Source organism: Terrapene carolina, unplaced genomic scaffold, assembly GCF_002925995.2.
Source record: "Terrapene carolina triunguis isolate 2854851 unplaced genomic scaffold, T_m_triunguis-2.0 Scaffold89, whole genome shotgun sequence".
In the NCBI taxonomy this organism is placed as follows: domain Eukaryota; kingdom Metazoa; phylum Chordata; order Testudines; family Emydidae; genus Terrapene; species Terrapene triunguis.
In genome coordinates, this window is record NW_020664440.1 from 14138204 (window position 1) to 14159143 (window position 20940).

A 20940-nucleotide genomic window follows, 5' to 3' on the forward strand; every position below is an offset into this window, starting at 1 on the left:
GGGGGCTGGTTGGTGGCGCTTTGGTGGAGAGAGGCAAGGGGGCTGTTAAGATGGGGACTGGGGGAGAGAGAAGATGTGGTTGGGGAGGCAGGCAGGGAGGAGGTTTGGGTGGGAGGGGGTTTGGTGAGGAGCAGGGGGCTGTCAAGATGGTGGCTTAGGGGAGGGAAAGGAGGGCTGGGGGTTGGCAGGTGGGGCTTTGGGGAGCAGAGAAGCCTGTCTAGAGGTGGGGGAGGGAGGAGAGCTGCCTGGAGAGATCTGGCCATGGATTCCTGGTTCATTTCCCTGACCCTTGGTGGGTGTGGCTGCCTAGGGCCCAGCTGGGTCATGCACCCCCTCTGCCCCAACCATGCAGAGCCCAAGGATACTGTCATTGTTACATGGTGCTTTTTGCGTTGAAGAGTTGCAGTCACTTTACAAACTGTTCCCAAGAATCACTTCATCCCTCCTGGACATGCAGTCACCTCTGGGATGCAGCATGGCAGCAGCTCCAGAGTGCAGAGTAGTGCAACAAGCTAACTTCTCTACTATGGCTCCTTGCTCTAGTTGCACCTATCGGTAACTGGTGAAGAGCATTCTCTATTTCTCTGTGAATTTCTTCATATTCTTATTGTTGCTCTAATATGTATGTTCGTATTGTGGTATCTCTGTCTCTCCTAGTGTATATCTATAAATGAAGACATGTACAGTAGCAGCCTGCCAGCCTATGTAGTTTAACTAGAAGCCCCAATAACTCCAGGAAGTGTTTAATGTTAAACCAGTCGAAGTCCAAGGCCACCCTCCCCTTTACACCTACAGGTTGTTCAGGAGGTGAGCATTAATTCTATCCCATCTGTTTTAAAGCATAGTTGTAATCAGATAATTGATTGTAGAAGTTGGCAGTGCAGAGAAGTGAAGTATTTAGCTCCTAAACTTTTATAGGGAATTGTGTGTGACTTGCATTGACTTTCATGGGCATAGGACAGCTAAATCCCCTCATAATGCTTTTAAATTCTAGGATTATGCCTCGAGTCACATATGTTTAGCTTCCTCTAAGAAAACACAGCAAGCATTACTATAACTGCCAAAGAGCAAATTGTAGCTTTTAAAAATCTTGTGTCCAGTCAAGTTATGATAAATGGCATCTTTTCAGCTTTGTATTTCACTTCTCCACCCAGTACCATGTTAGAATGTTAAAGAGCAATAATTCAGTAAGATAGAAAAATACTTCTTGGGTCAGAAATTACCTGGTCCTTTACTTCTGGTTTACATTACTTTTGTGTGTATGGAATGGAGCATATCACTTGATGATTACATGTTCTGTTCATTCCCACTGGGGCACTTAATATTGGTCATTATTGGAAGACAGGATACTGGGCAAGATGGACCTTTTGGTCCAACCCAGTATGGTCGTTCTTATGTACTAGTGAGGTTTGGTTAGCCTGTTTTTACGGCTCGTGACTTGGACAATAATTTCTTTCTTTTAATGTAGCTGAATGAACTTGTATATGTGGTCTGGATAAAGAATCCTCAATGAATCCAAATAGAATTATATCATGGCCCAGGTATCTTGTGATATATGTAGAGAACTGGCTTGGCTTTGAGCATTGTTTCTGCTTTCAGATGTGTGCTTGTAAGGAAATTATTAGTTTTTGCAAGCAGAATGGAAGCACTTTAGTAGCACTAACTGGTAATACTGCAAATGCTTAATGTTGTTGAGTCAACATTATAGATGTTATTGTTTCGGTTCCCATAGCAGCAGCCTTAAAAAAGTGACATTTATTTTTAAATTAAATGTGTAGCTTTCATGCTGTAAATGGCAAATTCTATTTTTTGTTTGGGTTTTGGGGGGGGAGGGGGGGTTGGTGTTTATTTTTTTTGGTTTTAAACCCCACTGACTTCAGTGAGGTTGAATTCAGAATGAGTGCACAATTTGATCTATTTGACCTGAAGTGAGGCAAGTATACTACCAGGAAGGATTTAAAAAAAATAAAAATAAAATCCTCTCCTGTACAGAGGTCTGTAGTCTCCTTTTTGATACTGCATTTTAGTAGCATTGAGTGTTTAAACAAACATGAAGGTAAAGCCACAGGAAGCACTTGGGTACATGTACGTTATTTAGTGACTGTTAATCTTTGTACATTTTGAAGCTGAAAGTAGGGTTTTTTGGTGCAGTAAATCTGTACTTGCTAATATATATATTTGGATATTTTTAACTTACTGGCACACTGCCCAGAGACATTTGGCCAACTTAAAAAAAAATCATAAAAAAGGTCAACCTGTCGTGTAAATTGCAGAGCAAAATATTCAACATCCCCTCTCTATATAATAACCAAATCAACCTTATACAAAACTATATAAAAGCTCTTAGCTTTTGTCTTGAAGGATGGCAGAGGCACAGGCCATCAGGGGATTATCCCAGAGAGCCACTTCAGCAAATACCTTAAAAACATAAACCTAGGCCATTGCTTAGAATTGCCACTGAGTTCTAGCTTTGAGAAATGAGAACAAGTTAACATTCTCTCATTCTAGAGAGAGCTGTTTTCAATCAGACATATTTTTCTTTAGAAATAGCTATTCACTGATGGCAGAAGAGAGCTAAAGCAGCTGTCCTATAAAATAGAATATTTAGGACTGCCCGGGGCGAGAATCACATTCAGATTTCAGAAAATTTCTGCTGATGGTAAAACATCCATGGCTGTCTTGTTACTGTTGCTATTACTACGTCAGAGATCCTCTCTGGATGAAGGAAAGCCTCTGTTCACCTGGTTAACCAGCTTTGTGCAGGTTCCTTTCTGGTACTTTTGTAGTTCTCAGCTCATAGATGTTGGCATGCCTGTATGCTCTCTTGTATGCACAACGAATAGCAAATGTGTGCAATGTGCTCTGTAAAGTCTCAGTTCCTACTGTTGATTTAAAACCCTTGAATAATGCCATACTCTGTAGATTAGCTGCCTGATCGAAAACCCATTGAAGTCTGGACTCTTAAGAATTGCAGTCTTTTAAAAAGAAAGCTGGTAAAATTTTAAAGGAACAACTTTAGAGACTTGTCATTCTTTATAATGAATAAAGACACATTTGTAGTTGCGACAGATATACATTTACCCAAACAACTTCATTTCAACTGTGTGTGTTACCTGTTTACATGGTAGAGGTTTTACTACTATAACAGGCCTGTATTTAACTCTTCTTAATCACATAAGCTGAACGCTTGATCTCCAATGCAATACATCCCTACCCCCACCCCCACTTTTTTATTTAAAATAACAATTCCAGATTTGTTAAAGATGTAACAAATGTTCCCATCTGACCTGTATATAGTTTATGGTTCTGCTCACAATGTCTTACATACAGTCTATGCAGAAAGTATCTTTTCTTTTATAAGAAAACAATTGATGAAGTGTGTGTTTAAAAAAAGTGTTTGGTCTTTTATTAAAATAAATATGAAATATTCTCACCTGCCCCTCTACCTGGCTGTCACAAGCAAGCTACTTTTTATAGGTGTAACAGTTAAGTGAAATGGATGACTGCAACAAACTAATCCAGTCGACCATATTTATTTTGATAGAACAAACAATTCAATGTGAAAAGGCTGTACAATGAATACGCTATTTAAAAAGAAAAAAGACATCTACACTTGAAGTCAATAGAGAAGACGGAAGTGACATGCTAGACTTGAAAAACAGTTTGAACTCCACCATGCCTTTCTCTAGGCCCTTGGCAAAAAAAAAAAAATAAAAAAAAAAGAGGGGGGGGGTTTGACTAAATTCACTGTATTATAGCCTGGAGAGAGCCTAGGCTACAATAATGCATCAGAAGCACCTTCAAATGTATCCGCTTGAGTCCTGAAGAGGAGTAAGAGGCCTTTGTAACCTGTTGAAAAGTACTTTTTTGCCAGTCAAGACAGGGTCCTAGGGCTTAATTTTACCCCCATGGGAATCCAAAGCAAACTCCTTAGCAGCATCAGACCCTTACACTCCCCCAAAGTAATGTCTTATATGCCTGGAAATAATTAAATACCCAAATACATATGCTAGTACTTAGATTGGCAGCTTATTCTCAGACTTTATAACAGAGGGTGTTGCCTGGTTAATTTTTTTAAGATTTATCTTTTAGTATGGTGATTGTAAATAGATAGAACTATCATGTAACATTTAACTGTATTTGTTTCAGTTCAAATCTGAATATCAATGATGTCTTGGGAAACTACTCTCTAACTCTGATTGATGCACTGGATACCCTAGCGGTGAGTTGTCAAAATACAAAAGTATATATCTTCAAATTCTTAGCAGGAGGTAAGAATCCACAAGTTGCAGTGGCTTAAGTATTTTCCAAGAGGACATGGATGGTGACTAGAGTTGCTTTATTGGGGGAGGAGAGGAAGGCAAGTGGCAATGGGGTGAAGCTAGCCACTCATTATGGAAAAGGCTAAAGGAGATAAAACCGAGAATCTTTAAGATCTTGTCCAGGCTTCAGTTGTTGATTGTGTTAGAGGTAATCTTTGATAGCAATAGTTCTATAAAGCATTCTCAGGCTGTGCAGACACTGTACATATGTTAAATGGACAAAGCTCTAGAATTTTTGAAATTGCAGTTCTTTGAATCAATCTAAGTAGATAGAAATCACCAGGAGAGAAAAGGGTAGCATAGGAAATTGAAAAGAACAAACTGAATTTTGCAAATTGAGTTAATGCATCTGGATAGTATTGTCAGTGATGAGTCTCTTCGCTAATTAAAACCTGATGGCAGTGCCTTAACTGGGGTCAGAGGGACTGCCTGAAAAAGAGTAAAATCAGTTGGGGAGGAGGCTTGAGGGGAGTGGGAGACTCAAGACGCTCTTGGAATATATGGTTCTCTTCCTGGCTTGGTTCCTTCACTATCCCAAGCTCCTGGCTCTTGTGGCTGTAATAAGTTTGGATCACTTTTTGTAAGTCTCCTCTTTCATTGACTCGTATATCAGGCCGACTCTACCCTTAAAAGTTAGGTCAACATAGCTATGCTGTGCAGGGGTGTGAAAAATCCAGAATTCTTCTGTCAATCTAGTTGACCTCTTGGAAACAGGAAAACCCCTTCCATTGCTGTAGAAAGCATCTATGCTATGGTGCTACAGTGCTGTTGCTGCGCTGCAGTATGACATGGCCTCATTCTATATCTGCTTCAGTATAACAAACATGGTTACATGTTGACCACTTACGAGTACCCCACCCCCTCCTTTGCTTAAATATAATATGTGTTTGTGTTCTGTGTACCTTCTTGGACAACAGGCTACACTTTTACGTGGTAGGCTTTTTCTCTTAACCAAAATTTTATATTTACTTCTGTGAAGTGTTTTCAAACTTTATGAAGTCCTGAGTACAGAAGGAAGAGTACTTTCCCTATATGATACAATTTTAAACAGCCTTTCCATAGTCTCATTTTTTGCATTGCAAGTTCAGTTTTTTTGTTTTGTTTTGTTTTTTAAACTGGATGCTCCAGTCAGATAATTACCATTTGTCCACAGCTATTGGATGGACAATGTCTTCTGTAAATGAATTCTGCAGTTGTATATTTTTCTTCTACATACTGTCTTTCCTGAAAGATCACAATGTATTTTTGCAAACTAAAGCACTTCCTCATCACTAAAATGGATATGTATCTCTGTGGTGAAAAGCTGCAGCTGTCTGATGGAGCACAGCAATGGTTTACAGAACTTAAAGCAGGAAATGAGGGGAAAAATCATTTTAACTGAAATGGTAGAGGGGACCTTAAAATGCACGTACCCCAAGCTTGAATCCAGCTTTCAAAAAAAATGAATGTTGATATATCTGATCTTTGGTTTTAAAAATAAAGTGTTACGGCATATTTAATGGCCACAGGTCCACTTGTATTTTTAGTTTCCTCTCATGTACAGCAGTATACTGCTGTTCAGGGCCACACTAGAGCATTGGCTCAATACTGGTAGAAGAGTGCCACCTACTGAATATCCACTGCTTCTTGCATAGCATCTGTAGGCTGTTTTCCTGTTGAGGTCTTCAACCAAGAACTAAACCTGCTTAACTTGAAATACCATTTTACACCCTTATTCACAAGACTCGGCTTTCTTCTGAGATTGAAACCTTTTCCTTTAGGAGGTTCTTGCAGACAGAGACTTCCTCAATGCACAGCTACAAGCCAGCCTCCTTTTGCAGTAGCAGCTCTCATTCTGAATACTGGCTAGCCCCGCTGTAACTCACTCATTGTGCCCTCATGCTATTCTTAAAGGGGCAGCTCCCATTCTCTTATTACATAATTTAGTTCACCATTAACAAATATAAATCAGAACGACTACTAAACACAATCCTTATTAATCTGTTTCTAAAACATCTATTCCAAGGGCCTCACAATCACAACACAAGGTGGCACAGCTGCTAAAATAGATCCCATGTAGCTGTCACAACACTAATGCAGCTGTGTTAATAAAGTGGAGTATATTGATGTCCCTTTCCTCATCGTGCGAGTGTTTTGCAGTAGCCTCTGGTGGCAGCATTAGTATATTAAAAATGCAGTTGCGGCAGTTTACAATACTTGTAAGACAGATTTTCTGTGTCCTTAATCAAACAAGCCTTTGGTTGTCAGCACCTTTTGACTTGGTCAGGAACACCCCAAATAATGAATTGGGTACTGCCCTAACAGAACCTCTGACACTCCTTCCTTTTTTAAAGGGGCAGGTTCTATAGCTACATGTGGGAAGCTGAAAATTAAGTGGGGGAGGGAGGAAAACAAGCTCTGTTTATCTTCATAGAAAACAAGCTCTGAGCTGGACTCAAGGCTTCATGGAAGGGCTGAATTCACCTCTCACCCTGGAATACAGCTGGAGTAACTTCCATGTTGTTAATGGAGTTCCATCAGTGTAAAACCAGTGTGAGAATTTGATTTTAAAATTCTTGGTGTCAGTATACATGGTTGTGGCGGAAATAACTTTATTTTGTATATTTTGTCGTCTCTTGAGCTTCTACAGGAAATGTGGCTGTTTTTATGTTTCCCTCTACATAGAAAAAATTCCTCTAACTTCCTGTCACTAATGTTGTTGAAACAAGCAATATAACTAGATCTACTTGCAGGTGTAGTTAGTATGGACCTTGCTAGCATTGGGTAAAGTTAGCTAAGCATTGCTTTGTTTCCCCCTTGTATTATTCAAATTGTAAGAAATGCAAACAGATCTTTAAAAACTAAACTGAAGGCATATGAGTATCAACACATACTAGCGTAAATAAACAAAACAGAGTAGTAAATATACAAGGCAAGAAAGGGCTGACTTGTCGATTTTAGATGTTTTTATTATCTTGTGCTGTGTGAGGTGACTCAGAATGCTGTTTTGACTGGGGTGGGGGGAAGTAAGTGTATTATTTAAAAAGGGCAAAATGTATTGTAGCAGTTCTAGATACCCTTCTGTACTTCCACTACAACTACTTAGTGAAGTATTCTTGGCTTGTGTAATGGAATAAGTTTCCAAAAAGTGCTGTACAGGGGAAAGGGGGACAAGTTAGTGTTTATAAATAGAAACACTGACTACGAATATCAAAGCCACCATTCTCTACCCAGATGACACATTTATGGCTTAAAATAAAAACTGCATTAATTCTCTTTTCCTCTGTGCAATAACCTGATCGACCTCTCTATGTTCTTTAATATTTTTCTTTCATGTTAAAGGTAATGGGAAATTCTTCAGAGTTCCAGAAAGCGGTGAAGTTAGTGATTGACACAGTCTCATTCGACAAAGATTCTACAGTCCAAGTCTTTGAGGCAACAATCAGGTATGTGGTCATAAATATCTGACTAAATAACTGAGGTTTTACGTGTGTGGGAATGATTCAGAGAGGTTTCTTTGCTCAAAAAGAAACTTACTGGTCTAAAAAACTTCATTGCTTCCTAATTGTTCACTAGGTATCGTTAGTCTCAGAGTGACTAGAAGGTGTACTCAGTGAACTATCTTTCAAGTGCCACTATTGTTTCTTTTTGTTAAGTGTCAGGGTTAAAACAAAAGGCAAGTGTGCTGTGGAGATCATTTTTAAGGTAGTCTTTCTTTTAAATTTTCTTCTTATTGAATAATTCTTAATGCTGCTTGCTCAGTCATTTCAAACTGCAAGACAGTATTTGGACAGCCGCACACTTTTTTTGGAGAGTTTATTCAGGGTATTGATATAAAATAGGTTGTTAGGAGCCTCTTTTTAGGGAGCACGTCTACAATATATTGACAGGCTTTGCATAACTGAAATCCCCACATCAAAGTAACACTCCAGTATAACTGAAGTTCTGCAGTGCCATTCACTGTAATCTATAATCTGCAAACCATGCAAATGAAAAGAAAAATAATTTCCCAACCTTAGAAATCCTCTCCTCTCTCTCCTTTCTTTTCTTCTCCCAGACATTTGAAGAATATGTGCTGTGAAGGATGTCCTAAATATCACTTTAGTTAGCCTAGTTGGGACCAACATATTGATATTGACTACTATCTTACCAAAATCCATTTTTATTCTGATTTTGTGTATAACTGGTATTTCAGGAAAGGTCTCATATGGGTTAAATTTGGATATTTTTGTCCTCATTTATTGTTCCGTTACAATCTCATTTTATTGTGTCTTATCTCAAGCTAATTAACATTGTGGGAAGACACATTCTGCTCTCTAACCTGCTTTTAAAAAGTCTTTTTAAAAAAACTTTTGATGTGGTTCATAGCCCTGTTTCATTTGATCTTGCAGATTTTGACACTGTATCAAGGTGGAGCTGTACTAATAAGAGCAAAAGTCCCTACCTAATCAAATCCTGAGGGAGGGAGTTATAGGGCTCTTTCCAAGGGTGCAAGCTCTCCATTCATTGTGCTTGGTCTGTGAATCCCAAATGAGTCTCTGCAGCCCAGGACTGAAGTTATTCGTTTTGCCTTCTGCACTGTATACTTTGACTTTAATGGTGCAGGAATGAGGGGAGCAAGGGTGGGTTGTGTGTATGTGTGTGAGAGAGAAAGGATGCCACCTTCTTCCCCCAACTCATTACAGTTTTGCAGTGGGTTATGTCCTCTCTGAATCACTCCTCTTTTTCAACGTATGTAATAGTCCTTCACTGACTGATGGCTTATTTTTGAAGCTTATTAAAAGGCACTGTGTGCCAAGATTCTCATAAATGTTCTCACAGTTTAACTAAATCTGTTCGTATAGTAAAACTAAAGAGAAAATTTGCGTATTGTGAATGGAGATGTTGAGAACTGCATCCAGTCTTAGCTGTCTTATTGAATTTCAGTTTATGATAGGACCTAACCTTCAGACCGATGGAGTTTTACCAAGTTTGCTCAGTGTTCTTTTGTAGCATTAGATATTGGCCACACTGCAAGAGGCAGGATATTAGAGTTCATACTGCAAATTCTGTGGATTTTTTTTAAGGTTCTGCAATCTCTCTTCCAATAGGGTTTTGGGAAGTCTGCTTTCTGCCCACATAATAATTACAGATACCAAGCAACCCTTTGGTGACATGACCATTAAAGATTATGATGATGAACTCTTACATATGGCTCGTGATCTGGCAGTGAGGCTGCTACCTGCCTTTGAGAACACCAAAACTGGAATTCCCTATCCTCGGGTAGGTGTGATACAATCTGTATTGATATACGGAGGTAACTTCCTTATGCTTGTCTTTGTAAGGAAATGCAACTTCTACTTTTACAGTAGTGAAATCTTTCTTTTATCTAAAAGGTACAGCTGTGGGCATCAAATGTGACTTACTGTATTTTCCAGTACTATCCAGACTTGTTTAGAGCCCACTTTTCCACTCTGTAGATGCCAGGCTAAAGATTAAAAACTTAACTTCTCTGATATGCCTAAACTTCTTTTGTTCAGAGAATGTAGAGTAGGTAGTTACATTCTCCTTTACTCTAGCCAAACTGTACAGACTTATTTCTAACTCTTCCTCATTACTCAAGGTGCTATGTGTTGACTTTAAAGTACTGTATACATTAAATATCTTAATTTAGAAGGTCCCAACTAAAATTAACTGTTATCATGCGGGGAGGCATGTCTGTAGAGTTACTTCAGTAGCATCAGTGAATTAATACCAAAATAGTGCACATCCAGAATAGAAGCATGGACACTAGTTTAAATTATTATGTATTATATCAGCACTCTAAAATGAGAGGTAATGCATGGCAGCTGGCTTACCACTGACATTTACTTTTTTATATATATGACTTAAATGAACTTCGCTGAGTTAGAAAAATCTACTCACCTGTGGCAAGTTGAAAGCCATCAATGTCTGCAGAATCCAAGCTTTTGCTTAAAATGTTTCTAGTCTTTAGTGTTGCAAAGGAAACATTCCAATGTTGAATAGTAAATCGATGCAGTCTCTTTTTCCTGAGTCTGCAAATTGACTTCTTTGCCAGGTTCATCTGTTTGAAACTGGGGTGGAGGCTAAGAAAGGAACAGGAAAAACACTGATTTCTGTGTGTGAGAAAACCTTCCTCCCACGTTTTGGCCAACTATATAGCGGTTCAAAACTTTCTGAATGTTGACATTCTTAAAATCCTGGAGCAAGGGAAGAATTCTTATTACACTTTTTCCAACCAGATCTATTGTCAGTTTTCAATTTCACTGGAGAGCCTGTCTAACAAGTGTCTTGTTAGTTTTTGCTGTTCAGAACATTGTGGGCAGTAATGAAATTGACAAGGATTTGGGACCATTTCACTCTGATGGGTTGCTCTTGGAGAAAGTCCAATGCATCAATATAGTGTTCAGGAGCTGCCCCAGGGGAAGCACTCAAGTGAAGGCTGGAAGAGGAGAGGAGAAGAGTAGAGGAGATACCCCTTGAGTCTCCACCACCATCATGGCAGCCAGGAAATGAAGGAGTGGGGGTAGGAACTGAAGACGGCACAGGTAAATTTATCTTGTGATAGACCTGAAGAAAAGGTGACCTGAAGCCAAGAAAGGTTTAATGAGTAGGACATAAGCAAGAGGTTTGTGGGGGTTATTGTCAGTTAACTTCTGTTCATGCATCATTAAATTAATCTTACTGAATAAAAACAGTTGTTTCTTTACAATTAGAGTCTGTGCACGCAGTATGGCAGGTCAGTTGTCTTTCATTCTGGCTATTAAGCTTAATCCTTGGGCTCACAGGTATCAAGTAAATTTTTCAAGGCCTGGAATTTAGTGCTTGTGAACAGTGCTGCACTGACTGCTTTGCAGAATGAATGCAGTATGGTGGGTAGCAGGAGTCCAGGCTTACCCCATAGTGCCCTCTAACTAATGGGAAATAATTCTTATAGGGCAGAGATGGCAATCCTGTCTTGATGGCCATTTATTTCTTGGCTCTCTTGTGCAGATAAAACTGTACGCCATTGGTGAGGGCCTCTTGCAGCTGCTGCAGATCTAAGTTATCTCTGCCATTGAGATTCCTTATTCGAGTGTGAAGGCAGAATATTTCTTTAAATGTGAAGAATTATGAGATTCCCACTAAACACTGTTGAGAATGAGAACATTATCTCTGCCATGAAGTAGTAATGGACTTAAATGCGGATACTGCAGAAAGATTTTTTTTTTCCCTGTGAAAGATGCATAGCATCTCATAGCAGAAGATTAGCTCATCATTTAGGTAATTGTTTCTAGCTACAATGTTGCAGTTACAGAATGGATCACCTATTCTGCAGATGAAATGTGGTGTCCTACCTCAGTCTTCTTTATTGGGATGTATTTCTCTTCTTCACAACAACCAAATGAATTTTAAAGGATTATTGTAATTACTTTTTGAGCTGTTATGTTTGCATCCACTGTATGTAGTATGGACGTAGACATAACAATGTATGTCGTATAAAGAGATTGCCAGTGTCCTTTCATTCCCAGGAACGAGGGAACAAGTTGAGGTGCACAGAAGAGTAAAGCTGTAATTCACAGTTTACAAACCTCAATGCACAAAATTAAGCACCTGAATTTAATAGGTGCTGAGCACTTGCAGTTGAGTAATTGTGTGCTTAGCACTTCTGAATATCTGGGGCTGTTTACTTAGGCAGATGAATCCTACTTAGAAATCTAATTTCAGGGACCGAAGTTTGAACTCGGATTGCAACACATTCAGCTCTGGCTCCAATTGATGGGAAGTTAATCTCTTCTCACTATATGTAACTAATGCGCACTCCATTAAAAAGCCTGGCATCTATAATACAGCTAAGAGTGGAACTTAGAATATTGTAGCACTCGTTGCATGACATGTTGAGCAACTGAAGCTCCTGTATCTGTTTCACAGGTGAATCTAAAGACGGGAGTCCCTCCTGACAGCAATAATGAGACCTGTACTGCAGGCGCTGGCTCTTTGTTGGTGGAGTTTGGCATTCTTAGCCGGCTGCTTGGAGATTCCACGTTTGAATGGGTGGCACGGCGAGCAGTTAAAGCACTGTGGAGTCTTAGGAGCAACGACACTGGACTATTAGGTAGTCAATGCTCCCATGTGCTTTCCAGATGTCTTAGTCACTTCAGTCAGAACAGGATGTATTAACTGTCTTGTCTCCCGTCCTTCTATTTTTAGATTCCCGACTTCCTGCACAGTAGTGCTTCACACATTCTCCAGTGTATATAAAGGGCACCACTTATCTTCTATCTGACTTTGATATTGTGGGCTCTCTACATATGTACGCTTGTTATCTGTCTGTGATGTTCTGTGGATGTACAGGGAAAGCATCATAGAGATCCAGGACACAAACCCCTGATGGTTGGATTTTTCCAAAAAACCACAATTGTGAAATCAATTTCTGAGTATGGCACAAACTTGAAGTTCCTACATATGTAGGCTCCATTAACATAAATTAAAATAGCATGTGAGTAAAGGCTACAGGATAGGACCGTTAGTCTTTGAATAACTGCATGAGAGTACTAAGCTTAATTCGTTCCTTGAGCAAACAAGCATTAACTTTTTGACAATACTTTTTCCTTATAGTTATTTTGTAACTTGAATATGTGCAGATCAAGAATTGGAACTTTAAAAATGAGTTGTCACCTGTGCTTCAACTAAACTATGCACCAGGAAATGTTTTAGACATAAATCTTTGTCTTTCTGTCTGTCTATCCCTGAAGGAAATGTCGTGAATATTCAAACTGGCCATTGGGTTGGAAAGCAAAGTGGCTTAGGAGCGGGTTTGGATTCATTCTATGAGTATCTATTGAAGTCTTACATTCTTTTTGGAAAAAAGGAAGACCTAGAGATGTTCAATGGTGCATATCGAAGTATTCAGAACTACTTAAGAAGAGGGTATGTTTCCCACAGCTATGATTTTCTTAAACTTACAAACGCTCCAGTGCTGGGTGATAAGTTGTATAGTATCAGCTGCTCTCTTTGGAGAAGCTGTGATCGCAAACAGTTTTTCCTTGATGGAATTATCTGGCCACTGTTGTTTGAAATTTGCACCAATAGTACTCCTATATAGATCAGTTGATGGGGGAGAGGAGAAGAGAAATGGTAAATCACTGTACGTTTAAACCAGTATTTATTACTTGGGACAGTAGTAAAAAAAGACAGGCCATTCCAGAGGGAGGGAAGGGTGTGTGGGTGCATGCGAGAGAGAGAAACAGTACTATACATGCTTGTTTAGGGCCCAATCTTACCCTTCTTGTGTCAGTGGTAAGACTCCCATTGATGTTTGTGAGAGTAGGATTAGGCTCTGAATTTATATAAATAATGAATATTATATGGGATTAACCCTGCTTTCCTAATGACTTGTAATAACATAGGCTCAAAAAAATATAGTATCCCCACATCTGTAGAATTCACAGTTTCTGTGATAGTTGTAAGTTATGGCAATGTTGTAAGAATTTAGCATTAACGTGCCTTGTGCTCTCCTGAAAACGAAACGTTCATGTGTTGTTATGGTTGCTTTGCAGACGGGAAGCCTGTAATGAAGGTGAAGGAGACCCTCCTCTCTATGTTAACGTAAATATGTTCAGTGGGCAGCTGATGAACACCTGGATTGATTCTTTGCAAGCCTTTTTTCCTGGACTACAGGTAATCTCAATTTTCAGTCTTTTGGAGACTAGGTAGTACGGTGGGTTGGTTTATTAGAGATGTTTGTTTTAATGTTAGTTCTGGCCACAAGTGAGAGTCTGAACCACAGGTGCCAGTTTCTTCCTTTCCCTAGGGGTGCTCAACCCCCGCTCAGCCCCTGTCCCGCCCCCACTCCTCCTGCATGCCGCAAAACAGCTGATCTGCGGCGGGCGGAAGGAGGAAGGGTTGATCATTGGGGCAGGAGGCACTGGCGGGATAGCGGGGAGCTCACTGCCAGTGGGTGTTTACTAAACACCCACTCATTTTTTTCCATGGGTGCTCCAGGACTGGAGCACCCACGGAGTTGGCGCCTTTGGTCTGACCATATCCTGGAGTCCCCTGCAAACCCAGCAACCAGTTTGTCATGGCTGACTGTCTGCAAAAGAGAGGGCCAAGACTAGATAGTGGGGTAACTCTGCCTAAGACTGAACCTAAGACTGAACTCAGCAAAGCGATGCTGAGAAGCTTGGCCTGCACTTCACTAGACTTAAACTAGTCCCCAATTTTCAAGAATTAATTCTGATGCTAATCTTACCATTTAGGGATCTGTGATGTGTTGATATAAGCTCCCTCATGCCAATGTTTCTGGTGTGAATGAACTAAGAGTATGATTCTGCTTTTATTCGGGCCTCTTCCCTCTTGAGGCGTATGTTACACCTGGGCATCCAATGCAATATGTGGGATGAAAAGTGAATTACTGTCTCTGCGTTGTGTTAGCATAGTGTTTCTTACATGCACATGTTTATAGCTGTTAATTATTTCTAGGTTTTAATAGGAGATGTGGAAGATGCTATTTGTCTCCATGCCTTCTATTATGCCATATGGAAACGATATGGAGCTCTTCCAGAGAGGTACAACTGGCAGTTACAGGCACCAGATGTCCTCTTCTATCCACTGAGGCCAGAGTTGGTGGAATCTACCTATCTTCTTTACCAGGTACTTCTCATTCTTTAAGAATATGGCCTATATAAGTGTTGTGGTTTCAGAATGCACCTCTGCTTTTTCTATTATGTACTTGGTCATGGTCAGGCAGCAAACCTCATGCCAGTCCATCAAAAATATTTTTTATATAGAAAGTCTCCCTAGCGAACTGTGTTTTAGACATGTAAAACAGTATGTGCTGCTTGCTTTGAACAGACGCTATACTATAAGTCGTCTCTAACACACTCAAAATGCCTTCTTTCAGATGTCATACGTAGCAGATCCTTGAACAAATACTTATATGGCAGAATTAATATTTAAACTTGGTGTGGCAGCTGTTACAGTGGAAACAGGATCTGTGCAAAGGCATGTAACCACCTCTCCTCTCAGGTTCACCCTGGCACAGTTTGATTTAGTCCAAAGGCAACAATAATACTTTTTTTAAACCATCAGCTTCTCTCTGCCAGGAAACCAACAAAGATTCCTGCATCTGTTCTCTTCCAGAGGGCAGGCCCAACAGGACCTTTCCACTGGGGCAAGTTATGAAAAGCCCCAGGAAACAGTGGGGGCACTGAATAGTCTGTCTAAAAATGGCTATCTTGAGAATGTGCTCCACTAAACTCCTTTATAGCTCCAATAAACCCCCACCATAATAAATACCAGCTTGACAATATTTTGAATTCCTGACTTTTTTTTCCCTTTCTTTTCTTTCTCTACCCAGGCCACAAAGAATCCTTTTTACCTTCATGTAGGCATGGATATTCTTCAGAGTCTGGAAAAATATACAAAAGTCAAGTCAGTTTTCAAAGTCCTTACTCTTCTATCTACTGTCAATGTGTATTTGTTTGTTAAAGACTCTAAATGATCTTAAAATGTAAAGAGGTGATAAATATTTTTTTCAGAAAGATGACAAAGTACTTAAAAGTTAAATTTAATAATAAATTCTGGAGGTTTCTTATTTGAGTCAGCATATACATGTGATGTAACTGGCTTGTCTTCAGGTAGAAATCTGCATCTTCAACTGGGAAGGAATATTCAGAGTGCTTTTTTGAATGTTTTCTAAATGTATTTATTTTTTTAAACAAAAGATCCTTTCAGTAATGTCTTTTTGTCTTGATACTATTTTTCCAGAGAATTGGGTCAGTTTTTGGCAAAAGGGAGAAAACTGACTTGCTTAAGTTCTCTTAAGAGGAATATTCCTAACCTCAGACCAATCTCTAGTTTAAGTTTGGACTTAATCAAAATTTAGGGGTTCTCTGATCTAACATTTTGATTTGAGACTACCTCCTTATCAAAACAAAAGTTACTCTTAAATGGTGTCATTGATGTTTGAGTATGGGCTTGGTACCTATTTTACTAATGTTATTGCAGGACTCATACAGGAAACTTGAGATAATATGGTTTTAGACCTATCTGCTAAAATAAATACAGTGATTCCAAATAAAACACTGTGAAATGTAGCTTCTCTGTGTTGCAAAATGACCCTAGATTATCTTTCACTTGCACATTTTTAGGCACAGAATTTGTTTTTATTACTTTTCAAAAGTCATCCAACAACCAAATATTTGTTCAAGACTTGTGAAATATAACTGCAGCTAGAGTACTAGGCTGGATGACAACTGCCTTTATGTATTCCTAATGATACCCCAAGTTGTGGCTATAAGGAAGACCAAGAGACTGTTGGCAGCCCTCCTCAGTTTCCCAGAGAAGTAGTTAAACTGTGAAGGCATAGATCAGGACTCTGTATGGTCATTCTCTGACCAATCTGGATTCTTGCTACAAATATATTATATTGCACTGGTTATCCCAATACATTTGTTTTAGGGTAGTACTGTATAACAAAATGTGTGGCTTAGTTCACAAATAACAGTAGTGGTATAAACCTCTATCTTTCTAAAGTGTGAGATGTCTCATCTTACTTTAATTTTAACTTCAACCCATGTTTGGCATTTGGTCTGAATGAAGTTAGGAATGTGTTTTGTTCTTAAATGTCAAATAGGATGGAAATAAATCCAAACTAAATTTAATTTTAGATGTGGCTATGCTACATTGCATCATGTCATAGAGAAGTCAAAAGAGGACCGGATGGAGAGCTTCTTTCTCAGTGAAACATGTAAATATTTGTATCTGGTATGTATTTACGTCTATCACAATCACCAAAACACTCGGGAACTTTTATATTACAAAGAAGAAGCTTTCTTGTAGGGACTGCAGGCAAGCAACAATAATAATCGTAGAAATGCAGGGCTGGAAGGGCCCTTAAGAGGTCATGAAACCCATCCCCCCTCCTCCATCCCTTGTTGAGGCAGGATTAAGTATTCCTGGACCAGTGGTCACCAACCGGTCGATTGTGATCAACTGGCTGATCCTAGAAGATCTCCCAGTCGGTCATGATCTCCGGCAGTGCAGTGTGGCTGCCACTAAGGCAGGCTCCCTACCCCGGCCCCATGCTGCTCCCAGAAGTGACCAGCGTGGCCCCGGGGGCGGGGGTGGGAGGCGGCCGAGAGAGCTGCGGGGGTGGTGCTTGCAGAGAGGGGAAGTGTGTGGAGCCACTTGCCCCCCACCCCTCTCCCAGGGGACGCAGGGGCGCGTTCCTCCCTTCTGGGAGCGGTGTGGGGCCAGGATAGGCAGGGAGCCTGCCTTAGCCTCGCTGCACCCGCCATCGACCGGGAGCTGCTGGAAGGAAGTGCTGACCAGCAGGAGGCCACACCCCAGCCCTGATCCCCCTCCCAGAGCCAGCATCCCAAACCCCCTCCTGCACCCCAAGCCCCACTCTGAGCCCCCTCCTGGAGCCTGCACCCCATAACCCCTCCTGCACCCCAACACTCTGCCCCAGTCCAGAGCCCCCTCCTGCACCCAGACTTCCTCCTAGAACTTGCACCACTCACCCCCTCCTGCATCCCAACCCCCTGCTCCAGGCTCAGCCCAGAGGGGCGCCCCCCCCCACTGCGAACCCCTTGGGGCCCTAACCCAGAGCCCGCACCCTCTCTTAAACCCCAACCTCCTACCCCAGCATGGTGAAAGTGAGTGAGGGTGCGAGGAGGCAGATGGAGTGAGCGGGGCGGGGCTTTGGGAGGGGGCACGGAGTAGATCCTGGGTTGCCTTTAACTTCAAAAAGTGAACTTGGTCATAAAAAGGTTGGAGACCACTGTCCTAGACCATCCCTGACAGGTGCTTGCCTAACCTGTTCTTAAGACTGTCCAGTGACATAGATTGCACAATGCTGGGGGGGGAAGGGAAAGGCTGGCTGCCATAATGATTCATGTTATAAACTTTTGAATTCCTCAGAAAAATATCTTTAGTCTGCACACTTCATGTAAGCACTTAAATTAGTGCAAAATGAGTGCTTAAAGTATTCAGCTCTCGTACTGAGTAGTCATCTTCTAACTACCACCATTTGCTCTCTGCTTTTAGAATTACAAACAACCTCCACCCTAAAATTATAGTTTCCTTTTACTCTAATGGAAATGTGTGCCTCCAATCTCAAAAAATGTGACAAGATTGTTTGGTGTACTGACTTGTTTGGTGTCATGTTGAATTCGTGCACATGCATTTGATGAATGTCCTGCTAACAAACATGAGTTTCATTAGATGGATAGCGTCATGCTTTATCTCTTTCCCCTGTCTCTTGTTTAGTTGTTTGATGAAGAGAATCCAGTGCACAAATCTGGAAATAAATATATGTTTACTACTGAGGGGCACATTGTGTCTGTGGATAAACGTTTTCGTGACTCGCTATGGCAAGATACCTTCCCTGAAGAAGAGGAAAGGAATGCCGAAAAACTAAAGCCTAACGAATTAAAAGCCATGAACTCCAGTTCTAACGTAAGCAGTATATAAAGTGTCTCTGGCTGTGTGGTTGGAGAAAGGGGTGGTGGAATATTACACCTTGACAGATGAGGGAGAAGAAAGCAACTTTGAAGTGGTAACTAATGAACTTTGTGCAGCAAACTTGTATTCAGATATTTAAAAAATACTGAACATCTCAAGACTTTTGAAAATTAGAGTGAATGCGTATCTGAATGGGTCTGGATGGCTTGGAATACAGGTAATGGCACAACCTGTCAGATCCTAGGTCCCTTGCTCCGACTGTCCTCTTTCATAGTAATTGAAAATAATTGTCACCTGATTGTTAGGGGATGTGCACAGAGTAAATTGGTGTCCTCCATTCATTCCTAGAGGTCAGCTTTGTGCATTGCCCAACCACTAGCTCAGACTCAGACTTTAAAGCCAGAAGGGACCATCCTGATCATCTAGTCTGACCTCCTGCACATTGCAGGTCACAGAACCTCACCCACCCACCCACTCACTCCTGTAATAGACCCCTAATCTCTGACTGAGTTACTGAAGTCCTCCAGTCATGATTTAAAGACTTTAAATGGTGGATTCTCTGTAACTTGCTCTAGTTTAAACTTGCAAGTGACCTGTGCTCCTCCATGCTGCAACATGTGAAAAACTCCAAATACAAACCAAGAGAACACAACTTGTTGTGAAGTTTGCCTAAGACCGAATGTGCAGGGTACTAATCAGGGTTCGGAAGGGCGGGAGAGTGAGGACCCAAACACTACCAGGCACAGCAGTGCTTACTGCCACAAGTAATCCTGTTGGTCAGTGAGACCATTGCATATGGTGCTAAGCTCTACACTTGGTAGTGTTTGCAGGATCAGTGCCTGAGATTGTAACACTGCAGTACAGAGAATGTACATGATTGATTATACAGAGTTTTGAATTTTATGATTTGTTGCTTTGTTCACAGTGCAATAGGGTTCCTGATGAGAGAAGATACTTGTTGCCGCTGAAGAGTATTTACATGAGACAGATTGATCAGATGGTGGGTTTGATCTGAATTTGTTCTTCAGAGTAATGCTTCATAATATGCAAGGAGGAAAGTGGACTCTGATTCTGATATCTACAACTGTACACCTGCGATGCGTCCCTACATATACTGAGTCACTTAAATAGCCACTATGTTTCTTAAGGATTTAACTATAAACTGAGAGGGAGATCTTGATAGAGTTTAATCGTCTTCAAAGTGAAATGTAGTAAAGCAATGGGAACTCTAAATACAATTTGAACAGAGTTCTGTCCTGATAAAAGTTCATACAGCAAACCTTGTATTGCAGATGAAGGCTGGATAATCTGGGAGTACCATTTTTTTTTTTTTTTTTTAAATTTAAAAAAGCAATTGGCATGTGCCATGAAAATAATTTTGCTACCTTTTTGTAGCTGTATTGTAAATGATGTTCCTTTGGAAAAAGTTTAGTATCTAAGTTGAAAATGTTTTGGCGTTTTGATGGAAAGGAAAGGGAATGTGCAATTTTATCACCAAATTTAATCATTTGGATTGTTCTGACTAGCAATAACAATGTTATTTGTTCCTCAGGTAGAAATATTTGTAGTGGGTTTTGGTTGAAACAGGGTTGTGTTTAGAATAACAGCTTTGAGAGGCAACTCCTAGTCATAAAAGAAAAGTTCTCAGTACAGGCATGAGATGTTTAAAGCAGTGTTCTTAACATGAATTGCACATTCACAAAAGCATACTAGCTATAGAAACCAATAATTTAAGAACAAGGTGCCTTTGTAGGGGAAATGCACAAGCCACTCTGAACTCTCTGAGCTGCTCACCTTGTATTGCTTAGCTGAACAGATGTTCAAAATATTCTTTAGATTATTTCTGTCATGTACCTAATCTCTAATGCCTTTTGTAAAGAGATCCTGAAGAAGTATACAATTATCTGACAATATGAAAACAAAGTAATTATATTGTTGGTAGTGCTTTGGGGGTTAGTGCCTTAAGCTTACCTTCCCTCATGAAAAAAACTGAGCTTTTCTTTGAGTGAGAATATATTTTTGTTAAATGGAGTCAGTTACTTTTGGAGTGCCTTGGTCATACAATGTTGAGTCCCAAAGAAACTGAAGTTGGTATTTTAAATACTGGAAGGATGTTGCCTATTATGCATATCCCAAAGAACGTTGGATTCTTTATATCTTTTTTTCTGTGAATTCAGTCCAATATTGT

At 40.3% G+C, this 20940-nt stretch overlaps 1 protein-coding gene across 1 annotated transcript in view; it reads left to right on the forward strand.

The window, feature by feature from the left end:
• Positions 1–20089, forward strand: part of EDEM1 (ER degradation enhancing alpha-mannosidase like protein 1) — a 20960-nt gene extending 871 nt beyond the window's left edge. Inside the window, exons 2-12 of the mRNA XM_026650250.2 lie at positions 4150–4222; positions 7644–7747; positions 9392–9563; positions 12213–12396; positions 13037–13211; positions 13841–13961; positions 14766–14936; positions 15643–15716; positions 16955–17051; positions 18558–18746; positions 19678–20089. Of these exons, the coding sequence (XP_026506035.1) occupies positions 4150–4222; positions 7644–7747; positions 9392–9563; positions 12213–12396; positions 13037–13211; positions 13841–13961; positions 14766–14936; positions 15643–15716; positions 16955–17051; positions 18558–18746; positions 19678–19767 (1450 nt within the window). The 3' untranslated portion in view covers positions 19768–20089. The remainder of the gene's footprint in view (positions 1–4149; positions 4223–7643; positions 7748–9391; positions 9564–12212; positions 12397–13036; positions 13212–13840; positions 13962–14765; positions 14937–15642; positions 15717–16954; positions 17052–18557; positions 18747–19677) is intronic.
• Positions 20090–20940: the final 851 nt, after the last annotated feature.